Source organism: Aedes albopictus, chromosome 2 (genome assembly GCF_035046485.1).
Source record: "Aedes albopictus strain Foshan chromosome 2, AalbF5, whole genome shotgun sequence".
In the NCBI taxonomy this organism is placed as follows: Eukaryota; Metazoa; Arthropoda; class Insecta; order Diptera; family Culicidae; genus Aedes; species Aedes albopictus.
The window spans coordinates 302731101-302751557 of NC_085137.1; the positions used below are offsets into that span (position 1 = coordinate 302731101).

The 20457-nt window shown below is 40.4% G+C and overlaps 2 protein-coding genes across 2 annotated transcripts; one reads left to right on the forward strand and one right to left on the reverse strand.

Moving 5' to 3' along the window:
* Positions 1 to 6066: 6066 nt before the first annotated feature.
* On the forward strand, positions 6067 to 7261 carry LOC109417485 (uncharacterized). The gene is made up of 2 exons (XM_029878555.2): positions 6067 to 6558; positions 6742 to 7261. The coding sequence occupies exons 1-2, from the start codon at positions 6231 to 6233 to the stop codon at positions 7203 to 7205; spliced, it is 792 nt and encodes a 263-aa protein (XP_029734415.2). The 5' UTR covers positions 6067 to 6230; the 3' UTR covers positions 7206 to 7261.
* A 5034-nt stretch (positions 7262 to 12295) lies between these two features.
* LOC109430667 (DNA replication licensing factor MCM4) lies at positions 12296 to 19322 on the reverse strand. The gene is made up of 6 exons (XM_029879483.2): positions 19076 to 19322; positions 17971 to 19014; positions 14066 to 14666; positions 13625 to 13991; positions 12688 to 13140; positions 12296 to 12536 (listed from the first exon to the last, which is right to left on the reverse strand). The coding sequence occupies exons 1-6, from the start codon at positions 19146 to 19148 to the stop codon at positions 12441 to 12443; spliced, it is 2634 nt and encodes an 877-aa protein (XP_029735343.2). The 5' UTR covers positions 19149 to 19322; the 3' UTR covers positions 12296 to 12440.
* Between the last annotated feature and the right edge of the window lie 1135 nt (positions 19323 to 20457).

A 20457-nucleotide genomic window follows, 5' to 3' on the forward strand; every position in this document is an offset into this window, starting at 1 on the left:
TACATCAAATCATTGTTTTCTTGTATACTAATACTATTCGTATAGTATCCTTCCCATATGCGTATTTGCCGAACTAAAGTTTATGCGAAAACAACTTTTTTGACCTTAAATATCTATGAAGGCCTTTGATTTTCCATGAAACCCTTCAACGGCTTACCATAGCTATATTGGAAATTTTAAAACACTCATGGAATATTTTACCTCTCTTAATTAACACAATCATAATACCAACAACCAGTGGCGTAGCAAGGGGGGTGCGATGGGTGCGGTCCGCACCGGGCCCCCGAATTCAGGGGGCCTCCAAATCAAGGAAGGTTTCTAACACTAGTTTGAATTAAGTTCTTCAAATAGCGAAAGTTTCCTATAAATATAAGTTCAACACTTCTCAGAACTGTTGATAGGTATGTGCCCTTCGTGGTTATCATGGGGCACATGGATGTCCCCAAAATTACAAGAAAAATGTGGTAGGAATTAAAATTGAATTTTACGAAATTAATTACCGATTTGGAAGTAAAATTTATGAGCATTGTCAAAACGTCCCTGATATCCTGATAACAGGACTAAATATTGCCGGGCCGCCACCAAACCGGACTTCGCACAATCAAGTCGCGACGTGATCCAACTCGCGACGTTTTTTAATCATGTCAAAAGTAGTGCGCATCCTTCCCGTTGTTGTCAGCTACACAGCGCACTAGATGCGAAATAGTTGCGACACTTGTGGGCCAAGAAAATGGCAATTTTTGATTGAATGTCGGTCTTGATTCCAACCGGATAGACAATATTGGCTCTGACGGCAGCAAAAATGCACTCACTCTAATGGGAAATCCCATTTGTATCTGTCATCGTGTGCGTGAAGTATACACAGCTATTCCAGATTATCGACTTCGGTAATTTTTTACTGGGTTTTTGAACTGCTGACCACTCGGTAACATTGGCCATTACCGAAAACTCAGAAAATTGAAAAATTGCTCATCTGTCAGAATCTACCGAATAAGTCAGTAAATCTAGAGGAGATAATCTAGAAAATATTGGTTAAATCAAGATAATTTCTGCAGCTGCTGATAAATGATGCTGGATGTTGTCTGACAGCTGCATGCAATGTTTTTGTTCTGCTATAACTGATTCTTCAGTAGCAGAAACAATTATATTGAGGGATTTGCACAAAAGTGCACGCGGCCTATCGCTTCTGAAAGGTACAGCCGCGGTTTTCACTCCCTGTTTACTTCATCCTTATGGGAAATAACATTGCGGCGTTTCCTACGGTGCGGCTGTTCTTTTCGAAAACGATAGACCGCGTGAACTTTTGTGCAAAGCCCCTTTTGAAACATTTCAACGACCGCGCGGTGTTTACGTTTCAAGAAATCTGACAATATGTAACTGAAAGTCGGTATTTTTTCTTACTGGCTCTTTACTGTGTTCCGTGAAACATGCATTTTACTGGGAATGCAGTATTTGCAACTACTGTACTCAGTAAAATATAAATTATTTGACTGAAGATCGGTATTTATTTTGCAGTAATAAATACTGAACTGTCGTAGTTTTAATAATTTACAATTTCAGTTCAGTTAAAAACATTACCGAACTCTTAAATCATTTTTAAGTGTGTAAACAAACGTGTTTTGTCTCGTTTTTTCTCACGTTTGCCATACGACTCCCGCCAGGCGGCAGCACTGCGGCGCCGTCAAGGCCTATAGTTGTTGACTCTGCTTAAGGTAGCAGCTAAAATGCAGGGGCCGTATTTATGAAAATTATGATCTAAACACATGCCAAGTCAAAACCGTAATAACAGTATTTTGTCGTTTTTTTTTTTTGCTTTCGTATAAAAAAAAGTGCAATCAACGTATTCCAACAATTTCATCAAGTATTTCTTTCCAAGTATTCCTTGAAGGGTTTCTACGAGAATGCCTTCGGGCAAGGTAAATAATTATAAGTATCATATATGATCAGTGTTTTCGATCATTGTCGACATTTGTTGAGTCTTGGTGTTGAATTATCCTCACATTTGAGCAAAATAATAGCCCCGAGTTTTTAAGATTCAGCCGATTTTTGCACTCCAAACAAAACAACAACAAAAACAAACGAGAGTACAGGCTAATATTTTATAATGGTGAAAGCAGAACACCGATTTTTTTTTTTAGAATGACATTTTTCAATCAATATGTTTAATATTACATCCTTTATGCGTGATTCACATACTGATTTGCATACAGCATGATAAAATGGTATTAAAATCAAATATTCTGTTCTGTTCTGTATTAAAATCAAATATGAAAACGAAAATGAGCCATTTTACGAGACGTTTCGGATCAGCTGATCGCTCATTTCATGAATGAAAATTTGACAGGAGGTTGCGCCCAAGCCCGTGAGTGTTAATATCAATATCAACACTGCTGTCGTTTCGTAAAATAGACTATTGGAATTTTCTTATTTGGCAGTTATGTACGTCTTTCTACTGGTTCTAAAGCATAATAGAGGGTTGGCGAAATTTGTTCCCAGGTAAGTATTAGTTAGTGTTAGTGTATTAGTAAGCAAAGAAAAATGTAAACACAAATAGTGACGTCACTATTTGACACGCGTTCTTATGGGAGCTCGCTTTGTTTGTAGTAGTGACATGTTTTGCGCCAGACACGGATCTCACGCACACGAAGTATCTTCTTCCTCACCTTTATTAGGCACCCTACACACTACTCAAACCGTTTGACCAACATTGCCACCTCCCCCAGGTTGGTCGAACCAGCGAATGTTTCTGAAACCGTATGACGAACTGCCAAATCGTGTTGCACCAACATGTCACTTTGGTTGCACCAACATCTTCTCCCATTTGAAATATAGAAACTATAGATTCCATAGACTCGCGGAGACATGGTTGAGCAATATAATTTTGGTGTGTTTTATCGTGAATTTAGAGTGTACCGAGCGAATATGACGTCACGCAATCCATTCTCGCTATTGAAATCGTGACGTCATGCTCGTTTGGCTACACGAACTGACAGTTCGTTTGGCTACAGTTGTCTTCGTCTCCGCGAGTCTATGGAATCTATAGTGTCTATAATTTGAAATCGCACTATGTTTGTGCAACAACGCTACACACGGTATGATAACTCTCCGGTGTTTCACCGCAGCGCGCACTCTGGCGCAAAAACCTCACTGCAGCGCGCGCCCGGGTGATTTTTTACATTTTCACCGGAGAGAATTTTAAAGCGCTCTCATCGCACTGTTATGTGGCCTAGTGCTCAGGGAGCTAAGAGATTTATTTCTACCCACCAAGACTGCGCGCATCCGAATCGCTGTGGTGGATCCACATATAAGAGACGGGCTCCTGTTGAGATGTACAGCGTGAGTGGTGTATTTTCTATTTCTCTTTTCTACACTGAACGAAACCCCCCGCCCAAGATCGACTGAGAGGCGATACGATCGCGCCCCTTAACGACATTCGGTCGGAAACCGTATGGTCCACCGACCGAATGATGTCATCTTAAAACCGGATGACAGCGATATGAAAATAGAATGTCGACCATATGGTCGAGCAACTTTGTTTTTTAGCGATTGATAACAATATCACCGCAATCTTTTTCAAAAATATATGTGCTTAATGGCCAGGGCCAGGGTACCCTTGCGGGCACCCTTTTCAAAAATATGACATGTCCAGGATAGGACATGCGAATCTAAGTCGTCAATGTCCCGGGTGTCACGATCAAGGAACTTGTTACGCTATCGATGAATAAATTCGGTGCATCTGTGTAGCCTTCGCTCTGCAACTAATATTCATTCACATAGCGTGCGTCGACTCATATGCGAATAAGATGATCGTCATCCGATTTTTGGGATGATTGCCGTATGACTGATTCGTCATTCGAAAACACGATTTTGGTACTTTGGACTGGATGGTCGGACAAATCAGTCGATTTCGGGATGGGGTTTTCATTCAGTGTACACTGAGGATATGGACATCTCTGGAATCTATAGTGTATATTATAGACACTATAGATTCCATAGACTCGCGGAGACATGGCTGAGCAACACGATTTTAGTGTGTTTTACTATGAATTTAGAGTGTACCAAGCAAATATGACGTCACGCAATCCATTGTCGCTATTGAAAACGTGACGTCATGCTCGTTTGGCTACACGAACTGACAGTTCGTTTGGCTACAGTTGTCTACGTCTCCGCGAGTCTATGGAATCTATAGTGTCTATAGTGTATATAGGATACTGCAAGATGACGTCACGAAGCTATGCACTGACAGTTCACAGAGCTTGTTTACATGGACTTAGTTTCTGGCCAAGATCCGGCAAAATTGCTTTTCGATAGAACTTCGGAATAATGAGAGTTGGACGATTGGTTTTGTACTAGTAGAGCTGAATGTACTCGATATTTACGTATCACAATGATATCGGAACGGAAAACGAGATTTAAATTTTTCGCCGGTCGTTCAAAATTCTAACACCTTGTAAACAAGCTCGCTGAACTGTCAAACAAAGTGAGGTTAGACCGGTGCTTGCAGTACTCTATAGGTATGATCGGTTCGTCAAACATTGGCTCCGCCCACCGTTGGTTTGAGTAAAATCAAACTGGTTTTATTTTTGCCGACCAAACCGTCAACCGTCAAATCGGTTTGACGAACTGCCAAATCGGTCAAACACAGCACCAACTCAACCACCAACCTGGGGGCGGAGCCAATGTTGGTCAAACCGTTTGAGTAGTGTGTAGGGTGCCTTCACTCTAAAGAATTTTCACGTCCGATTTACGTGAAATATCACGTAGCTCATCCTTGTTCACAAAATCTCAAAAGTTACCTGACGTTAGTAACTATCACCCGATAAACACGACGTATGCACCGCCCTGTTTGGTAAAATCCACCCAATTTTCACGTAAATCGTTTGAATACGTTTGTGTTAGTGAACTTCTGACTTGGAAGTTTCCGCGAAACGAAAGTTACGTGAATTTCCGGTGTGCAAAAATAAATTCAATATGGCGTCGGAAAATAAGTTGATACCACAACTGCTTGCTGATGTAGTTTCCGAGCAAGTAGCTGCAATTATCAAACGGTAATTTAATTATTTAAAGCAATAGATTGTGAATAATTACGTAATCAGTGAACTTTTCTTCATTTACAATATTTTCAGCTGTCTCCTGACGGTGACGAAGGACCAGTTCAGCGAGTGTTTTTGAACAGCTGGACTACGAAGATTTTGCATCAAGACTTTTTCACGCCATCCGTATTGGAAATTTATGCGTGTTTAGTGTTCACAATAGTTATAATGATTTATCCATGCGTATGTGATACATTTGTAAGTATGGATTTATTAAATATTCAAAAATAAAAGATTGATAAATATTTTTGTTTAATTGTTATGTGTACCAGATTGTAGCGTATTTGAGGAGACAAGAGTTTTGAAATACCTATATGATGCAATGATATATTTTACGGTCGGGTAAAAGTTATGCTTTTTTATTGCATTTTATAAGAATTTAAACTCTCTTGCCTCTTCAAATACGTTGCAAGCTGGTGCTGCTGCTTTATTTTCATTCAAAAATGATGTTCAAATTACGTGAAATTCACGTAGAGCTAATCATGTTTTCACGTAAAAGTTACCTGTGATTCCGGTAGCCATCACCCACATTTCACGTAAACGATACGTACAATACATGTCAAATTTACGTGACTTACCTCGTCGATGAGCGAAGCTCACATTTATCCAGCTACCTGAAGTTCCGGTGAAGGCGACGTGAAAAATATGGTGGACGAAAACTACCCATCTTTTCACGTAAATCGGACGTGAAAATTCTTCAGAGTGTTAGACTCTCATTGCCCCTGGTCGTAGCCAGCGTTGCCAACCTTCCAGATTTATCTGGATTTATCCAGATTTTTGAGGTCTCATTTTGAAAAAATCTGGAAGATCCAGACATTTGTTTTTGGGATTTGTAAGGTTTTTCTCGGAATTTGTAAGGTTTTGTCCGGAATTTGTAGGGTTTTTCCCACAATCCAGACTTTTCCAGACAAAACTTCCTAAATCATCCAGATTTTTCAAAAATTGACCTGGCGACCCTGGTCGTAGCACGTGTGCAAGCTCTCTCTGCCTCTCTGCACTCTCAGCTCTCTCATCGCACGCACGCGACTCATTTGACATTTCAAGCGAAGTGGATTTGTTTTGTTTTCAACACTACTGAAGACAAAATTACGATACAACACATTCTTCGTTCGCGCGTAAGTACAATCGGCCTCACAAATGGCACTAGTCGTGCAAAAACTACTATCTCGATGCAGCAGACCCTGCACGCAAATAACGCGCCTATTTCACGATGAATTCAGTTCACCAGAGCCTCCCAAAGCTGGGCAACATCGAAACAAACGAAACGAACAGCATGTTCCTTCTGCTGGATCAATTGCAAACAAGTACCAAATCTTCCGCGATGTGGATGCATCGGTGATTCTGGATGTCGAGGAAGAGCGACAGCTTCAGAGGCAACAAGTACAAGATGGAACCGGAGCAGACATCGAAGATGCTGACGGAAGTAAAGCACTGCCAAGCATTTTCAATGGAATCAATCTGCAACGTAAGTTACATAATTTTATGTGTTGGTCATCGTTTAATGAATCTAGACTTTTGTGACGTTGTAACTACAGAGTCCGAACGGACTAATCCCTAATTAATCTTAGGAAATCAATTAGGTATATTGAAAGCTTCTAAAATTTTACAATATTTAAACACATTCGCATTTTATTTTTCATATTTTCAGGTGGCAAAACAGGTGTCTTTGAGATAGATGACCTGGTCACAGTGCTTCGATTGAATAATGCCGAGAACATTTTCGTGTGTTCCGTGCCCAAAGAATACAAATATGTGGACTTTATCTGCATCGCGACGGGCATGAGCTTTCGGCACATGCGAGGTATATCGGAGTTTGTACGCAAAGTGTACAAAATGAAGCGACACCAAACGGATATCATACCGAAAATCGAGGGCGAAAACAGTCGCGATTGGATGGCATTAGATCTGGGCAACATTGCGCTGCACATCTTCTCAGAGACGGCTCGGGAACAATACGACCTGGAATCACTTTGGGCGATCGGAGCCAAGTACGATAAAGAGTGCAACAAACCGGATGAGCCGTTGGTGGAACTGTTCGAAAGGCATTCTATTTATTTGAATGATTTGAAACCGTTGAAGTCAAACCAGCCGAATGAGAATTCCTTGGCGTAGACGAAGTGCTTTAATACAGGCTGCCGCTATAAATAAAATAATTGTACCTAAAGAGATTTATTCTTATATTATTTTAATTGATATCCAATATGTACTGTCAATAGATCGTTTTATTTATCTCTAGTTCTAGTCGTTATTTCACAGGTATTTTCAAAAAATCCACCTGTCTGTTATTCTTTTATCTACTCATCCTCTGGCCCCTTTTTGACCGTGACGTTACAACGTTGTAACTCATAAATACGAGCGTAAACCTCAAATATTTCTTCATATTCAGATTCCTTGTAAAATTTGGGATAAAGGGCTGTTTGCAGTTCAGAAGGAATTTCTCGGCCTATCTTGATGCATGGGAAATTCCTTGCCTGAATCGCTCAAGAAACCGTTTTTCTTCCATCGCAGTACGCAGTTGCAAAGAAATGACAATTCAAATGGCAGTCACCGTAGAAAGTTTCTGCCAGGAATCGCTCAAGAAGTTTCTTGAGCGATTCCTTTTAAACTCGAAACTGCGCTTAAGTAATAACTGTTGGACACTGATTAGACCGGTCTATGGACACGAAACATGGACCCTACGTGCAGAGGACCAACGCGCCCTTGGAGTTTTCGAACGGAAGGTGTTGCGTACCATCTACGGCGGAGTGCACATGGAAGACGTGACTTGAAGAAGGCGAATGAACCACGAGCTGCATCAGCTGCTGATAGAACCAACCATCGCCCACACCGCGAAAATCACGTCATCAGGATGTCGGATAGCAACCCAACTAAAATGGTTCTCGAGAGTCATCCGACCGGTACGAGAAGACGTGGAGCGCAGCGAGCTAGGTGGGTCGACCAAGTGGAAGACGATCTGCGGACCCTACGCAGAGTGCGGAACTGGAGACAAACAGCCATGGACCGAGTGGAATGGAGACGGCTACTATGTACAACAGAGGACACCCCGGCCTTTGCCTGATCGGTAAAGTTAGTAATTAACTGTTAAACATTTAGTTTTCATTAGAATAGCTTGTCCGAAATACGATTTTTTTTTATCTTTATTATCGAGACTTTCAGCCCGAGGCTGGTTCGTCTCCGAAATACGAATTAGGTAGTAGCGTGACGCTACAACGTTGTAACGTCACGCCGTCACGCTACTGATTCGCATTTTGAACAATACTTTTCCAATGAAAACTAAATGTTCAACAGTTCATACTTATCTCAAATTTTACAAGGAATCCGAATATGCAAAAAAAAAATCTGACAAAAAAGGCGTCAAAACGTTGTAACGTCACGGGAAAGCATCTGTATATCAACATTATTTCCAATATTTTCCCAAATTCTGCATCGAAGGAATTTCTTTTTGTTTGTATCGTTTATGTTCATGTAAGGTCTGGACCATTTGGACACTTGCTGTTGTAACTCAGTCAATTTTTAACCAATCAACTTGGCTTTTGAGACACGGCGAGATATACATTAGCCTGGTACACGGTTTATATGGGAAAATACAAAAAAATGGAAAAACTCTAACTCCTGTATACTTTTTGAGTTCCACTTTGGCCCCATATCAACTGTGCAATATTTCAGATCGATCGGAAAAACTATATTTTAGCGCCCGCCATTCTTAGTTTTTCATACGATTTACTATGGAGAAACTTTACTTCGGCAAAGAAAAATCGCTATGAGTCACCCCTAGATCCCTAAAAATAAGTCGATGAATGATTTCTGTAAAAAACTTTACGAGGAATCAGACCTCCAAAGACCGCAAACCGATGCGACGTTCGTGGAAAAAGTTATTAAGCCTCCCCCGATCGATAAAATGACGAGATTTTATTATTTATTGTTATTCCTTACATGTTAAACAGCGTTGGCATGCCATTCGGTTTTCAGTCTATAACTTTTTCCACATGCCTTAGATCGCTTTGCGGTCTTCGGAAGGTTGGTTCCTCGTAAAATTTCCAACAGAAATCATTCATCGATTTATTTTTAGGGGTTAAGGGGCAACCTGTGGCGATTTTTCTTTGAAAAGGTGATTTTTCCCATAGTAAATCGTATGAAAACTTAAAAAAGCTGGCGCTAAAATATACTTTCTCCGATCGAGCTGAAATTTTGCACAGTCGATATGGGACCGAAATTATTATTATTATTATTTATTTATGACACTTTACACTACGGCAGTGCATTCGTGTCAGGCAATAAAAAAACTAATTACAATACTTTCTTATGAATTTATCAATTCGCTTTGTTCGCTTATTACATTTAATTATCCACCCATCTACGTCATCTGGAGCTGGATCAGGGCCTGAATCGATATTGCTATCCACGTCTATAACGATGTTAACAACAGGTTCGGTCATCATAGCATCATCAATCGCGACGGTCGCACCGGTCGATGTAGTTGCTCCGACAGTATCTGCTTTCCGATCTGCTTTTTTCTGGGGCGCTGGGTTGATCTCGGGTGAGCAAAGTCGACGAACACTACGTTTCACAGCACTCGTGTTTGATTCGCGGCTACTCACTTCGGTTGCGGTGCTGATCAGTGATCATTCGAGTGTGGTTGTCGGCCGTATTGGATAGGAGGACATCGATAGAGGACCGAAATGGAACTCAAAAAGTGTACAGGAGTAAAATGTCTTTTGGTGTCCCACGCTAATATACATACAGTATCTAGCCATGTACCAAAATTGAAGTCAATGGGGCACGTTCGCTGTAGTACTAGATTTGTAGTAATGAGCTGAATTTTAGTATGGTGAGAAGGTCAATTCTCCGTTTCTGCAATGAAATGGTCCAAAAAGCGTGGGTATTATGATTCCTTGCCTAATTTGATGTCATTTGAGCAAAACATTGGATAACTATGTTGTTTATGTTGCTAGAAAATTAGAAAACAACAACACTGTTGCCCAAAGTTTTGCTCAAACAGCATCAAATTGGGCAAGGAATCATAATACCCACGCTTTTTGGACCATTTCATTGCAGAAACGGAGAATAGGAAGCAATCAGTGAAGTACTAGATTGAAAGTAATGAGCTGAATTTTTTGTAAGGTGAGATGATCAATTCTCCGTTTCTTCAAAGAAATGCTGCAAACAGCGTGGGTTATATGATTTCTTGCCTAATTTGATGCTGTTTGAGCAAAAGTTTGCGTAACTGTGTTGTTGAAGTTGCAAGAAATAAATAATACAACAACACAGTTACCCAAAGTTTTGCTCAAACAGCATCAAATTAGGCAAGAAATCATATAACCCACGCTGTTTGCAGCATTTCTTTGCAGAAACGGAGAATTGATCATCTCACCATACAAAAATCCAGCTCACTACTTTCAATCTAGTACTTCACTGATTGCATCCTATTGACCTTCTCACCATACTAAAATTCAGCTCATTACTACAAATCTAGTACTTCACCCTTCACCGATCTGTCCTATAGGACAACAGTGTTGTTTTCTCCATTTCTTGCAACATAAACAACATAGTTATCCAAAGTTTTGCTCAAACAGCATCAAATTAGGCAAGGAATCATTTAATTGCAGAAACTGAGAATTGACCTTCTCACCATACAAAAATTCAGCTCATTACTACAAATCTAGTACTACACCGAGCGTGTCCCATTGCTTGAACACTGAATTACAGCAGCAAGTGTCCAAAATAGGTTCCCTGCCCAAATGATCCCAAACCCTATGTATGAAAAGTATTGTAGGACCTAGTGTAGGACAAGGCATAAACAGTTGTTATGCGTGCAGATTGGAGTCTCCAGTTAGCCTAGTGGTTAAGGCTATGGATTGCCAATCCGGAGACGGCGGGTTCGATTCCCGCTCTGGTCGACTCCCTGGGCACAGTGTATCATTGTTCTTGCCTCACAACATACAAATTCATGCAATGGCAGGCAAAGAAAGTCCTTCAATTAATAACTGTGGAAGTGCTTAAAGAACACTACGTTGAAGCGAGGCAGGCCAAGTCCCAGTGGGGACGTCGAGCCACAAGCCCTTCAAAGTTTGTATGGGAATTACTATCGGAAAACGATGGTTTTCATTCAATCGACCGTTGCATTTTCCCAATTTTTTTAAAGGAAAATACAGACAAAACTGGGGTCTCCAGTTAGCCTAGTGGTTAAGGCTAGGGATCGCCAATCCGGAGACGGCGGGTTCGATTCCCGTTCCGGTCGGGAAAATTTTCTCGACTCCCTGGGCATAGTGTATCATTGTGCTTGCCTCACAATATACAAATTCATGCAATGGCAGGCAAAGGAAGCCCTTCAATTAATAACTGTGGAAATGCTCAAAGAAAACTAAGTTGAAGCGAGGCAGGCCAAGTCCCAGTGGGGACGTAGAGCCAAAAAGAAGAAGAAGAAGACAGACAAAAACCTTCGAAACTATGCAGGAGTGTTTGTTTACTCTCTGTTGAGTCAGTTGGCGCTTTCACCAATACATATAAATTGTGAGTTGAACCTTAATCCAGGGGGGCTGAGCGATTGGCCCACGATCAGACTCACAGAAATGTGCACATCATGATTTTTCGTTTTACGTAGAACCAACGCAGCACTTTGCAGTTCATCAATAATCCAAGTCCAAGTATGTAAGTTTGACGAAACTCCAAACTCCAGATTCATTATTGAGACAAGGCAAAATCCAACAATTAAAATGGGGGAGTGGACCTTCACCATGATGATTTTAAAGTTACTGCTAATTTGTGAATATTGAAGAAGGCTTCGAAAATCGCACACAAAAAAGTTATGGGCCAAACACTGGTTTTAGGGGTCGTCCATGAAAACCGCTTCCAAACTCAACGAAAATGAAAAAAAAAATCAAACATAAGTTTGTTCAACAAAGTTTTTTCGCATACTTTGGGCAATATTTTTGTAGAAATTTTGTCCTCAAAAAATGCACCAGAAAAAGTTTTATGTCCTAAATTTCTCAAAAATGAATTTAAAATATGGACGACCCCTACAGAAGATGCAGCTTCAAATGCATAAAAAAGTTGCCGAAGACCCCAATGATATCTCAGCCGGAAAAAAAAGTTATTGATTTTTTACCAAAATGTCACTCTCCTAGACCAATGTGACACTGAATTTAGCGATAAAATGCTTAAGCTGATCACTACGCCCGCATACCTTATGTCAAATCAAGGATGTCATCGCAGCGTATTACGAGGATTTTTACAGGTGAAATGTATTTTGTATAGGCAATCAGCGTGAAAACAACTTAATACTAACCTTATGAATAATGATTATTTGTAAGAAGAAAGGTACCGTATAGCAATGTGGCTCATTGCATGTTAGCATATCCTGATGGTGTTGTTACCCACAATAACAATAACGCCCTCATCTTGAAGTTCTTTGAGGGCATCCTCGAAGTGATCCTTTTCGACCAGCTGCAAGAAAAAATAAAATTAGACATAGGGTTCCCAATAAGATTTAATGTTAATTTGAAGCTTATGTTCTGATATGTTTAATCGAACATGTGTGAAGAGCACACATAAACATACACGAACAAAAGCCTTTAAGAAAAATGGATCAACTTACCACTTGAGATGCCTCTTTGATTTCGCCAAACAATTTTTGATATGGCAGTGTCAAGATTTTGCCTTTGGTCCTCAGGATTTCCCTGATGCTGGCAACTAGCTCAGCACGCCTTTTCCTTGCGGAAGTGGACATTCCAGTCGCCAAAATAGCAACGTCAATCTTTCCGGTCTGCGGATCGGTGGCTGATTGTTTCATCGCCTCGCGATGCAGATACCAGGCCTCTTCAACGTCGACTACATCAACGGTCTGGCTGAAGCGCATCTTGGCATGCGCTTCGGACAATCGAATCAAACTTTCCAAATGTCTCGGGTAGGCTGATAGTTGGCCCCGGGAAGCTCCGGCTTTGCGGGTTTCAACGTATGCATGGATCAGTCGCTGCTGTGCTTCTTCGGAGATTACCGGGTTGATGTGCTCTTTGGCATAGGCGATGTAGTCGCGCAGAACACTCATGTCCTACAGATTCAGATAGAGAAAGTTATTTTATTGGGATTTTCTTTATAAGCAAGTAGTTTTAGACTGGGTCAACATAGAACATTTTTTAAGTGCAAACGTAGGACACGATTGGTTGCACCCCGCGATTCGAATTGCGATTGTAAGATTTAGTAGGTATTTATTATGGCCTCAAGTTGTTCATACCATGTATAATAATGGTACAAACGTCTAGCTTAGGATGCGCTGAAAAACTTTCTCGAAGGCTACAAAGTCATAATGACGTTTATTTATCACACAGATTCCAAAAAATATAAAATAATAGCATCAGGTTAACACGCACTCATCATGAATTCAGTAGAGCAATTTTCGAACGAAATCCTGAGATATTCCTAAAGAGATTAGAGGGTGAAATTTTCTACCTTACGTTGGCCAACTCTAAATATTATGAGCTTAAAAGATATTGGATATCAGCGGAAGCTACCACATATACCAAATTAATACTTACAAAAAGGGTATCCTCGTCATCTTCACGGCTGGCGTAATAAAGCGAGACCAAATGTGCTGCGAGACGCCGATCAAATTGTTCGTTCTTGGGATCCACAATAAGGAAAATCAAATCGAATCTCGACAGCAACGTGGGCGGAAGCTGAACGTTTTCGTAGACAGTTTTATTGTAGTTCCACTCTGATTCGGCTGGATTGGCCGCTGCCAGGATCGAGGTACGGGCGTTCAACTGGCAAATGATGCCAGCCTTTGCAATGCTGAGCGTTTGCTGTTCCATCACTTCATGCAACACGCTTCTAGTGGAGTCGTTCATTTTATCGAACTCATCGATACAGCATACACCATTATCGGCCAACACCAAAGCACCTCTGAAATGATAGCAATAATAGCAATAATTAAAACATACGATGACGAACAAATTATCTTCTCTAACGATACTTACGTTTGCAGAACCAGCTGGCGCGACTCGGGATCTTTTGTAACGTATGCGGTTAGACCCACCGCTGACGATCCCTTTCCAGACGTATACTGCGCTCTTGGCACCAAATGATAAACGTACTGCAACAGCTGAGACTTGGATGTACCGGGATCTCCACAGAGCAAAATGTGAATCTCCGCACGGAAGTTCTGTCGGCCGGATGTGGCCTGTTTTTTCTTCGAACCGCCGAACAGCTGCAGCAGTATGCCTTTCTTGACATCGGTGTTTTCATAGATGGAGGGAGCAATTGTTCTAACCAGTCGTTCGTACACGTCCGGTTTCTGCGACAACTTTTTCAGCAGTTCCACTCTCTCCGGAGGGAACATGTGGTCTTTGCCTTCCTCCTGCTCATACAAGCGTTTCTCGTCAACCTTGCGGAAGTGAACAACGTCAATGTGCGTCTTGTAAACTGACTTGACGTTGCGTGCACGTGGATTCTCTTGAATTGGCATTGCCTTATAAACGCCGGTAACCGTAACTCGATCTCCCGGTTGTACCTTGTCCACCAAATCGTCATGGGCAAGTAGCAGCACATTGTGAGGTGTCTGACCAGCAGCCATATCATCTGTAAAATACATGTATTTAATGGATTGTACATAGTCGAGGGTATCTATGAGCAAAAATCATCACACCCTAACATCCCTTTCCCTGACAGCAAGAACTTGGCCTGCGCCGTGCCGTTATTAACAATATCTTAGCTGCAAATGTTGCAGTTCGAGAAAAAGTAGAGGGTCACAACCCTTATTCATTTGGATCTAACTGCCATTTAATAGCAGGTCTGATCAATCGCAAAGAAACAACCATTCACATGTACTACATTTAGGATTCTATAACATTCCCCAGAAAACCAATCCCCAGAATTCCATTCCCCAGAATGTACCATTCCCCAGAAAACCATTTCCCAGAAACCCATTCCCCAGAATGTACCATTCCCCAGAAATCCATTCCCCAGAATGTACCATTCCCCAGAATTCCATTCCCCAGAATGTACCATTCCCCAGAAAAAAAAATAAAACTATTGCTTTAATTCTGAATGGTTTATATTAATAGCTAAAAATCAAATATTTGTTCGTAAAAAATCACCGGAAGAAACATCCTGCCAAAAATTCTTATTTGACAAGAAAAACTTCGGAAATAAGCATGATTTGCCTTTACAATTTAGGCTATTGGTATGATTATTGGCATCGCAACTGCTTACTTTTTCAACATACATTTTTCCTTCTTTTCTGCATAGGCTGTTCTTTCGAATTGTACTTTTCAGTAAATTATCGGCATCAAAACTTCTTACATTTTCTACGTAGTTTTTTCCTTCTTTTCTGCATAGGCTATTGTTTCAAGTTACACTATTCAGGTAATTATCGGCACCACAAGCACAGGTGTTTAGAAATTTAGAAAAAATATGAAATAAATATAACAGCAATTTTAACACCGGTGGAGGCTGTAATGCCCATAATTTCCCGAAAAGTGCAATTCGAAAGAACAGCCTATGCAAAAAAGAAGGGAGAATCTATGTTAAAAAAGTAAGCAGTTGCAATGCCGATAATTTCTTGAAAAGTGCAACTGGAAAGAACAGCCTATGCAAAAGAAGGGAAAATTTTTGATAAACATATAAGCAGTTGTAATGCCAATAATTCTTATAACGACTCAAACATTTTTATTAACGAAGAAGGAAACGTAACACTCTGATAATTGCCATCGTACATCGATTTAACGGTTTATTTGAAAATTTGAGAGTTGACCAACTGCCAATTCGCGGTGCTCGCATAGTTTTTGTTTGAGTTTGACGTTTGCTCACTACTGCCATCTAGTTGATGATTGGCCAAATTCATTCCTTTTAGAATTAAGCGAACCTATTTCCGAGACTAAAATTTAAATCGAAAAATGTTTGAAGTGTTACGTCTGTTTGTCTGTGGTGACATTGTTTTCCTTGCGGCATTCAAAAGCCCAACACTGTTCCTTTTTTTAAACAAGCTTTTTTTAGAATTTAGGCAATTGGTACAATTATTGGAATTATAACTGCTTTCATTTTCAACATAGACTTTTCCTTCTTTGCTGCATAGGCTGTTCTTTCGAATTGCACTTTTCAGGAAATTATCGGCATCACAACTGCTTACTTTTTCAACATAGATTTTCCTTTCTTTTCTACATAGGCTGTTCTTTCAAGTTACAATGTTTAGGCTAGTTACAATCGGCACCACAAGCACAGATGTTTAGAAATTTGAAAAAAAAAAATATATAATAAATATAACAGCAATTTAACACCGGTGGTTGTAATAATGCCCATAATTTCCTGAAAAGTGCAATTCGAAAGAACTGCCTATGTAGAAAAGAAGGGAGAATCTATGTTGAAAATGTAAGCAGTTATAACTTTAAAAAATTTACTAATTGCCTTAAATTTAAGAAGAATATTGTTTAAAAAGAAGGAACATTGTTGGGTTTTTGAATGCCAAAAGGAAAACAATGATACTTTTTCCCTTCTTCATTAAACATATTTAGAATTGTTGGCATTAAAACTGCTTATATGTTCACTTTTTCTATTCCATTCCATAGTATTGGAATAATGATGAAAGCCCTTCTCATACCGCATGAATGAAGAGCCTTTGAAGCGAATAATTAGGAACATCCATTGGGATAGATCCCTCCAACCGTTTGCAAAGAAAAACGTGGTCAGTTGAGTCTTCAGTATCTTGTACACTGAACAACATCAGAAGAATATGCGTTTTCTCTGTAAATTTTGCACATCACTTTTAAAACGTTATTCATCGTAAAACAAGTGCTGCACAATTTTCACAAATCTGTCAAAAACAAAACATTTTATAGCAACGCAACTAACAGTTTGTGAACTTTCAAGATAGGTTTAAATATCAACATGCAACTGTGTACAATAGTAATTAAACGTTTGAACCATTGCAGAATATTTTTATGGATATGTATGTATGTACATGTATACATTTTTACCTTAATTTGTTAAATATACCGTACAAGAAATAGATATTTGCTCGTAATAACACTATAATGTTAAAATCCTTGCCTATAATACTTATGACACACATGTGATACAAGAATCACTGTACAATTGCGCTTGAAATGAGTGCCATACTGAAAATTCTCTCAGTTCAAGTCAGTCTTGTTAGAATTTTCTTGACACTGCGTACCGTTGTACAGGAATCATACTCGTATCACATGTCTGTCCGGGGTAAACATATCATTATGATCAACATTTTACTGTTTGTGTATCGAATAAAACTTTTTAGCAGAGTATATTAAGCTTTTCTGGGGAATGGATTTCTGGGGAATGGTGCATTCTGGGGAATGGATTTCTGGGGAATGGATTTCTGGGAAATGGTACATTCTGGGGAATGGTACATTCTGGGAAATGGTTTTCTGGGGAATGGAATTCTGGGGATTGGTATTCTGGGGAATGGTTTTCTGGGGAATGTTATAGAATCACATTTAGTATAATCTAAGCTGAACTAAGCTAATCGGCTATTCTACTCTGCATTTTAGTACATTTCAGCATGCAGAAATGATCAAGAATTGAAAAAAGTGTTGCTTCAATTTTATAGACATTACTTCATTAAGGACAAACGTCTTGAAATCCCGCTTCAACAGTGCATCACAACTTCAAATGCACAAATCTCAAAAAGCAAGCTTCACACAACAATGCATTTCATTATTCTGTTCTTGCTCACTCGTAATATGCTTAAAATAAGAAGATCAGGTGCGCTGGTTTTGTTTACGAAAAGATTTGTGCCCTCAAAATCGTGAGTAGGTGCCAAAGTCGGCCATTGTGGCGGCCGTTTTGGGATTCTAACAAGTCTGTCCTTAATGCTTTTCATCTAGTTAAGGAATTAAATAATGATACATACCGGGTGCTTCCTGAAGTTTAATCATCTGGCGATCAGCAAACTGTGACCGATTATGAATCAACTGGAAGCAATGGTTGGTGTTGCAGTGCGAACAGAGCGTCGGTTCGGCTATTCTTCCCCGTTCCAGCTCAACGACCGTGCTGAAACTGCAGACAATGCATTTGAAGAATGCTTCCCTCATTTCCGGCATAATGTTTGAGGTCCGAATCACCATTCCGCTGATAGTGATGAGCTGGTCAATGTCCTCCGGATTCAGCGCACGCATGCTACGTGTTTTCTCCGCATTGAACGGACGAACCTGAATCTGGTGGTCCAAAATAGCGGCCGGATAACGCTCGAAGAACATCTCATTAACGGCCACATCGAACGTCGGAATCACGTCCTGCGGATAACAAATCAACTGGCGATACAGCGCTTCATCGAACGTCCTCAAATGGGCACAATTAACGTTGAGGAACGGTTCTTCCAGTGTATTAATCTCCTCCAATTTTTGCATATACAGCGGTTCATTTAAGTTCATGCCTTCGGAAATTTCGTCCTGCGCTGCATCCGGATCTATGTACCTCATCATGAAGTCCTTGAACTTCTTCAGACATTCCGAGACCACCACATTGGTGCCCCAAACAACCATCTTCGGTTGGCTAGCTCCAACGGAATCGGCCTCCGACTGCAAACTTCCTTCCGGAATTGGTTCCAGCTGATCGGAGCCAACATTGACTTGGCGGGCGTGTCTATCTCCCCGAAGATCAGGGCGTTGTCTCCTCGGAGTGCCACGGATTCCCGACCGCGGCGTACGGATTGAACCCATCGAACTAGGCGTTCCATAATTCAACGGCGAACTAAGATCGAGCTCGCTCAACCCTACGGCCCCGCTTCCTCCGCCGGCATTGAAAGGACTCGTTGGTGGAGCCATGGCCGTTCCGGAGCCCCCCACTGCCGGCGACGTAGGAACGGTAACATTATCGGAACTGTCTACTACAACGTTTGGGTTCTGGGATCTACTTCCCATACGCAGAGGGGTTTCCGTCTCGCTGTTGGAGGTAGCTGCAATAAAAAATCCATCATTTTACAAACCAATACCGACTAGAATTCAAATGGTACTCACTTTGCTTTGAAGGAGTGCTTTGCGAGCCATTTTCCTGTCGGCGGCCTCGAGTGGATCTCGCTGGGCTGGACATATTCGAATGATTCAATCACAAAAAAAAACGTCAGGGACAATCGGAACAACTCAATATCGCATTCAAATCACAGAGAAATAGTAAAAGTTCGAATAAAAACCACAAAATTAAAACTTTTTCGTTTGCAACGAGTTCATCAGCTCGACGACACTTGCGACAAATCGTAAATAAGAAAAGCGCGCCAAGCTCTTTTACCGCACCTTCGGCAAGAAAATAAAGGACGGGTGTATTATTTCAAAACAAACGAATCGTGCACTGAGAACTTTTATGCAAGGGTTCACTCAAATATTACGTAACGCAAAATTAGACAATATTGGGTTTTAAAATTTTGAAAATTGTATTGATTTTTTGATTACGAAAGAGCACCTTTTTCTGAGTCACTGTGATTTTTTTCACATTTTTAGAATTCTGTTTTGGTACCTAAAATTAATTTCAAAGAGATTTTTTGAAATCACCTTTTGACAGCTGCACACTAAGATTCAGATGTTCCAGCTCAGTAATTTTTTCACTGAGTTCAGTATTTTTTTCATCTTTTTACTGAGTTTTCAACAGCAGATTTATTTCGGTACACTCGGTAATCGTATTTACCGTTCACCAGTAACGATATTTACCGTGCTTCAGTAACTTTTGACAGTTTGTGAGCTGAGCTCGGTAACTCATTTACAGAATATCCGCAAAATAAATAACCGAGCGTACCGAGTTAAATCTGCTGTTGAGAACTCAGCAAAAAGATGGGAAAAATACCGAGCTGATCTTAGTGTGTGGGCAACTGCCTGACAGCTCCGTCCAGTACAAACTACGACGAGGGGTGATTCGACAAATCGCTCCCATACAAACTTCAAATTGATTTTTAAATAGGTTCCTGGACTCCAAAATTCATGAAAATTTGGATTTCGGCTCAGTTTGACATGCAGATTCAGAATATCGAATTATCTCAACACCGTTAAAGAAGCCAATAGTCCATTTTACGAGCCGATTTTATGAATGAATTTTGACAGTAGGTAGCGTCCAATGAGCCATTTTACGAAGTGACAACAATGTTGATGATGATATTGGTTTTCACGGGTTATTCGACGCCACCTCCTGTCAAAATTCATTCATAAAATCGGGTCGTAAAATGGACTGTAACTTGTGAAAACCAATATTGCTGACTGCACCCCGAATTGGACTGACACAATAGTGTGCACACTAGTATGGGACAAATATCAAATTCTCGCTCCAGTCGACATTTTTGATTCCATTTAGGTCCCATATGAACTGTGCAAAATTTCAGCGCAATCCCTGGCTGTGAGACGATTTTGCGTCATAG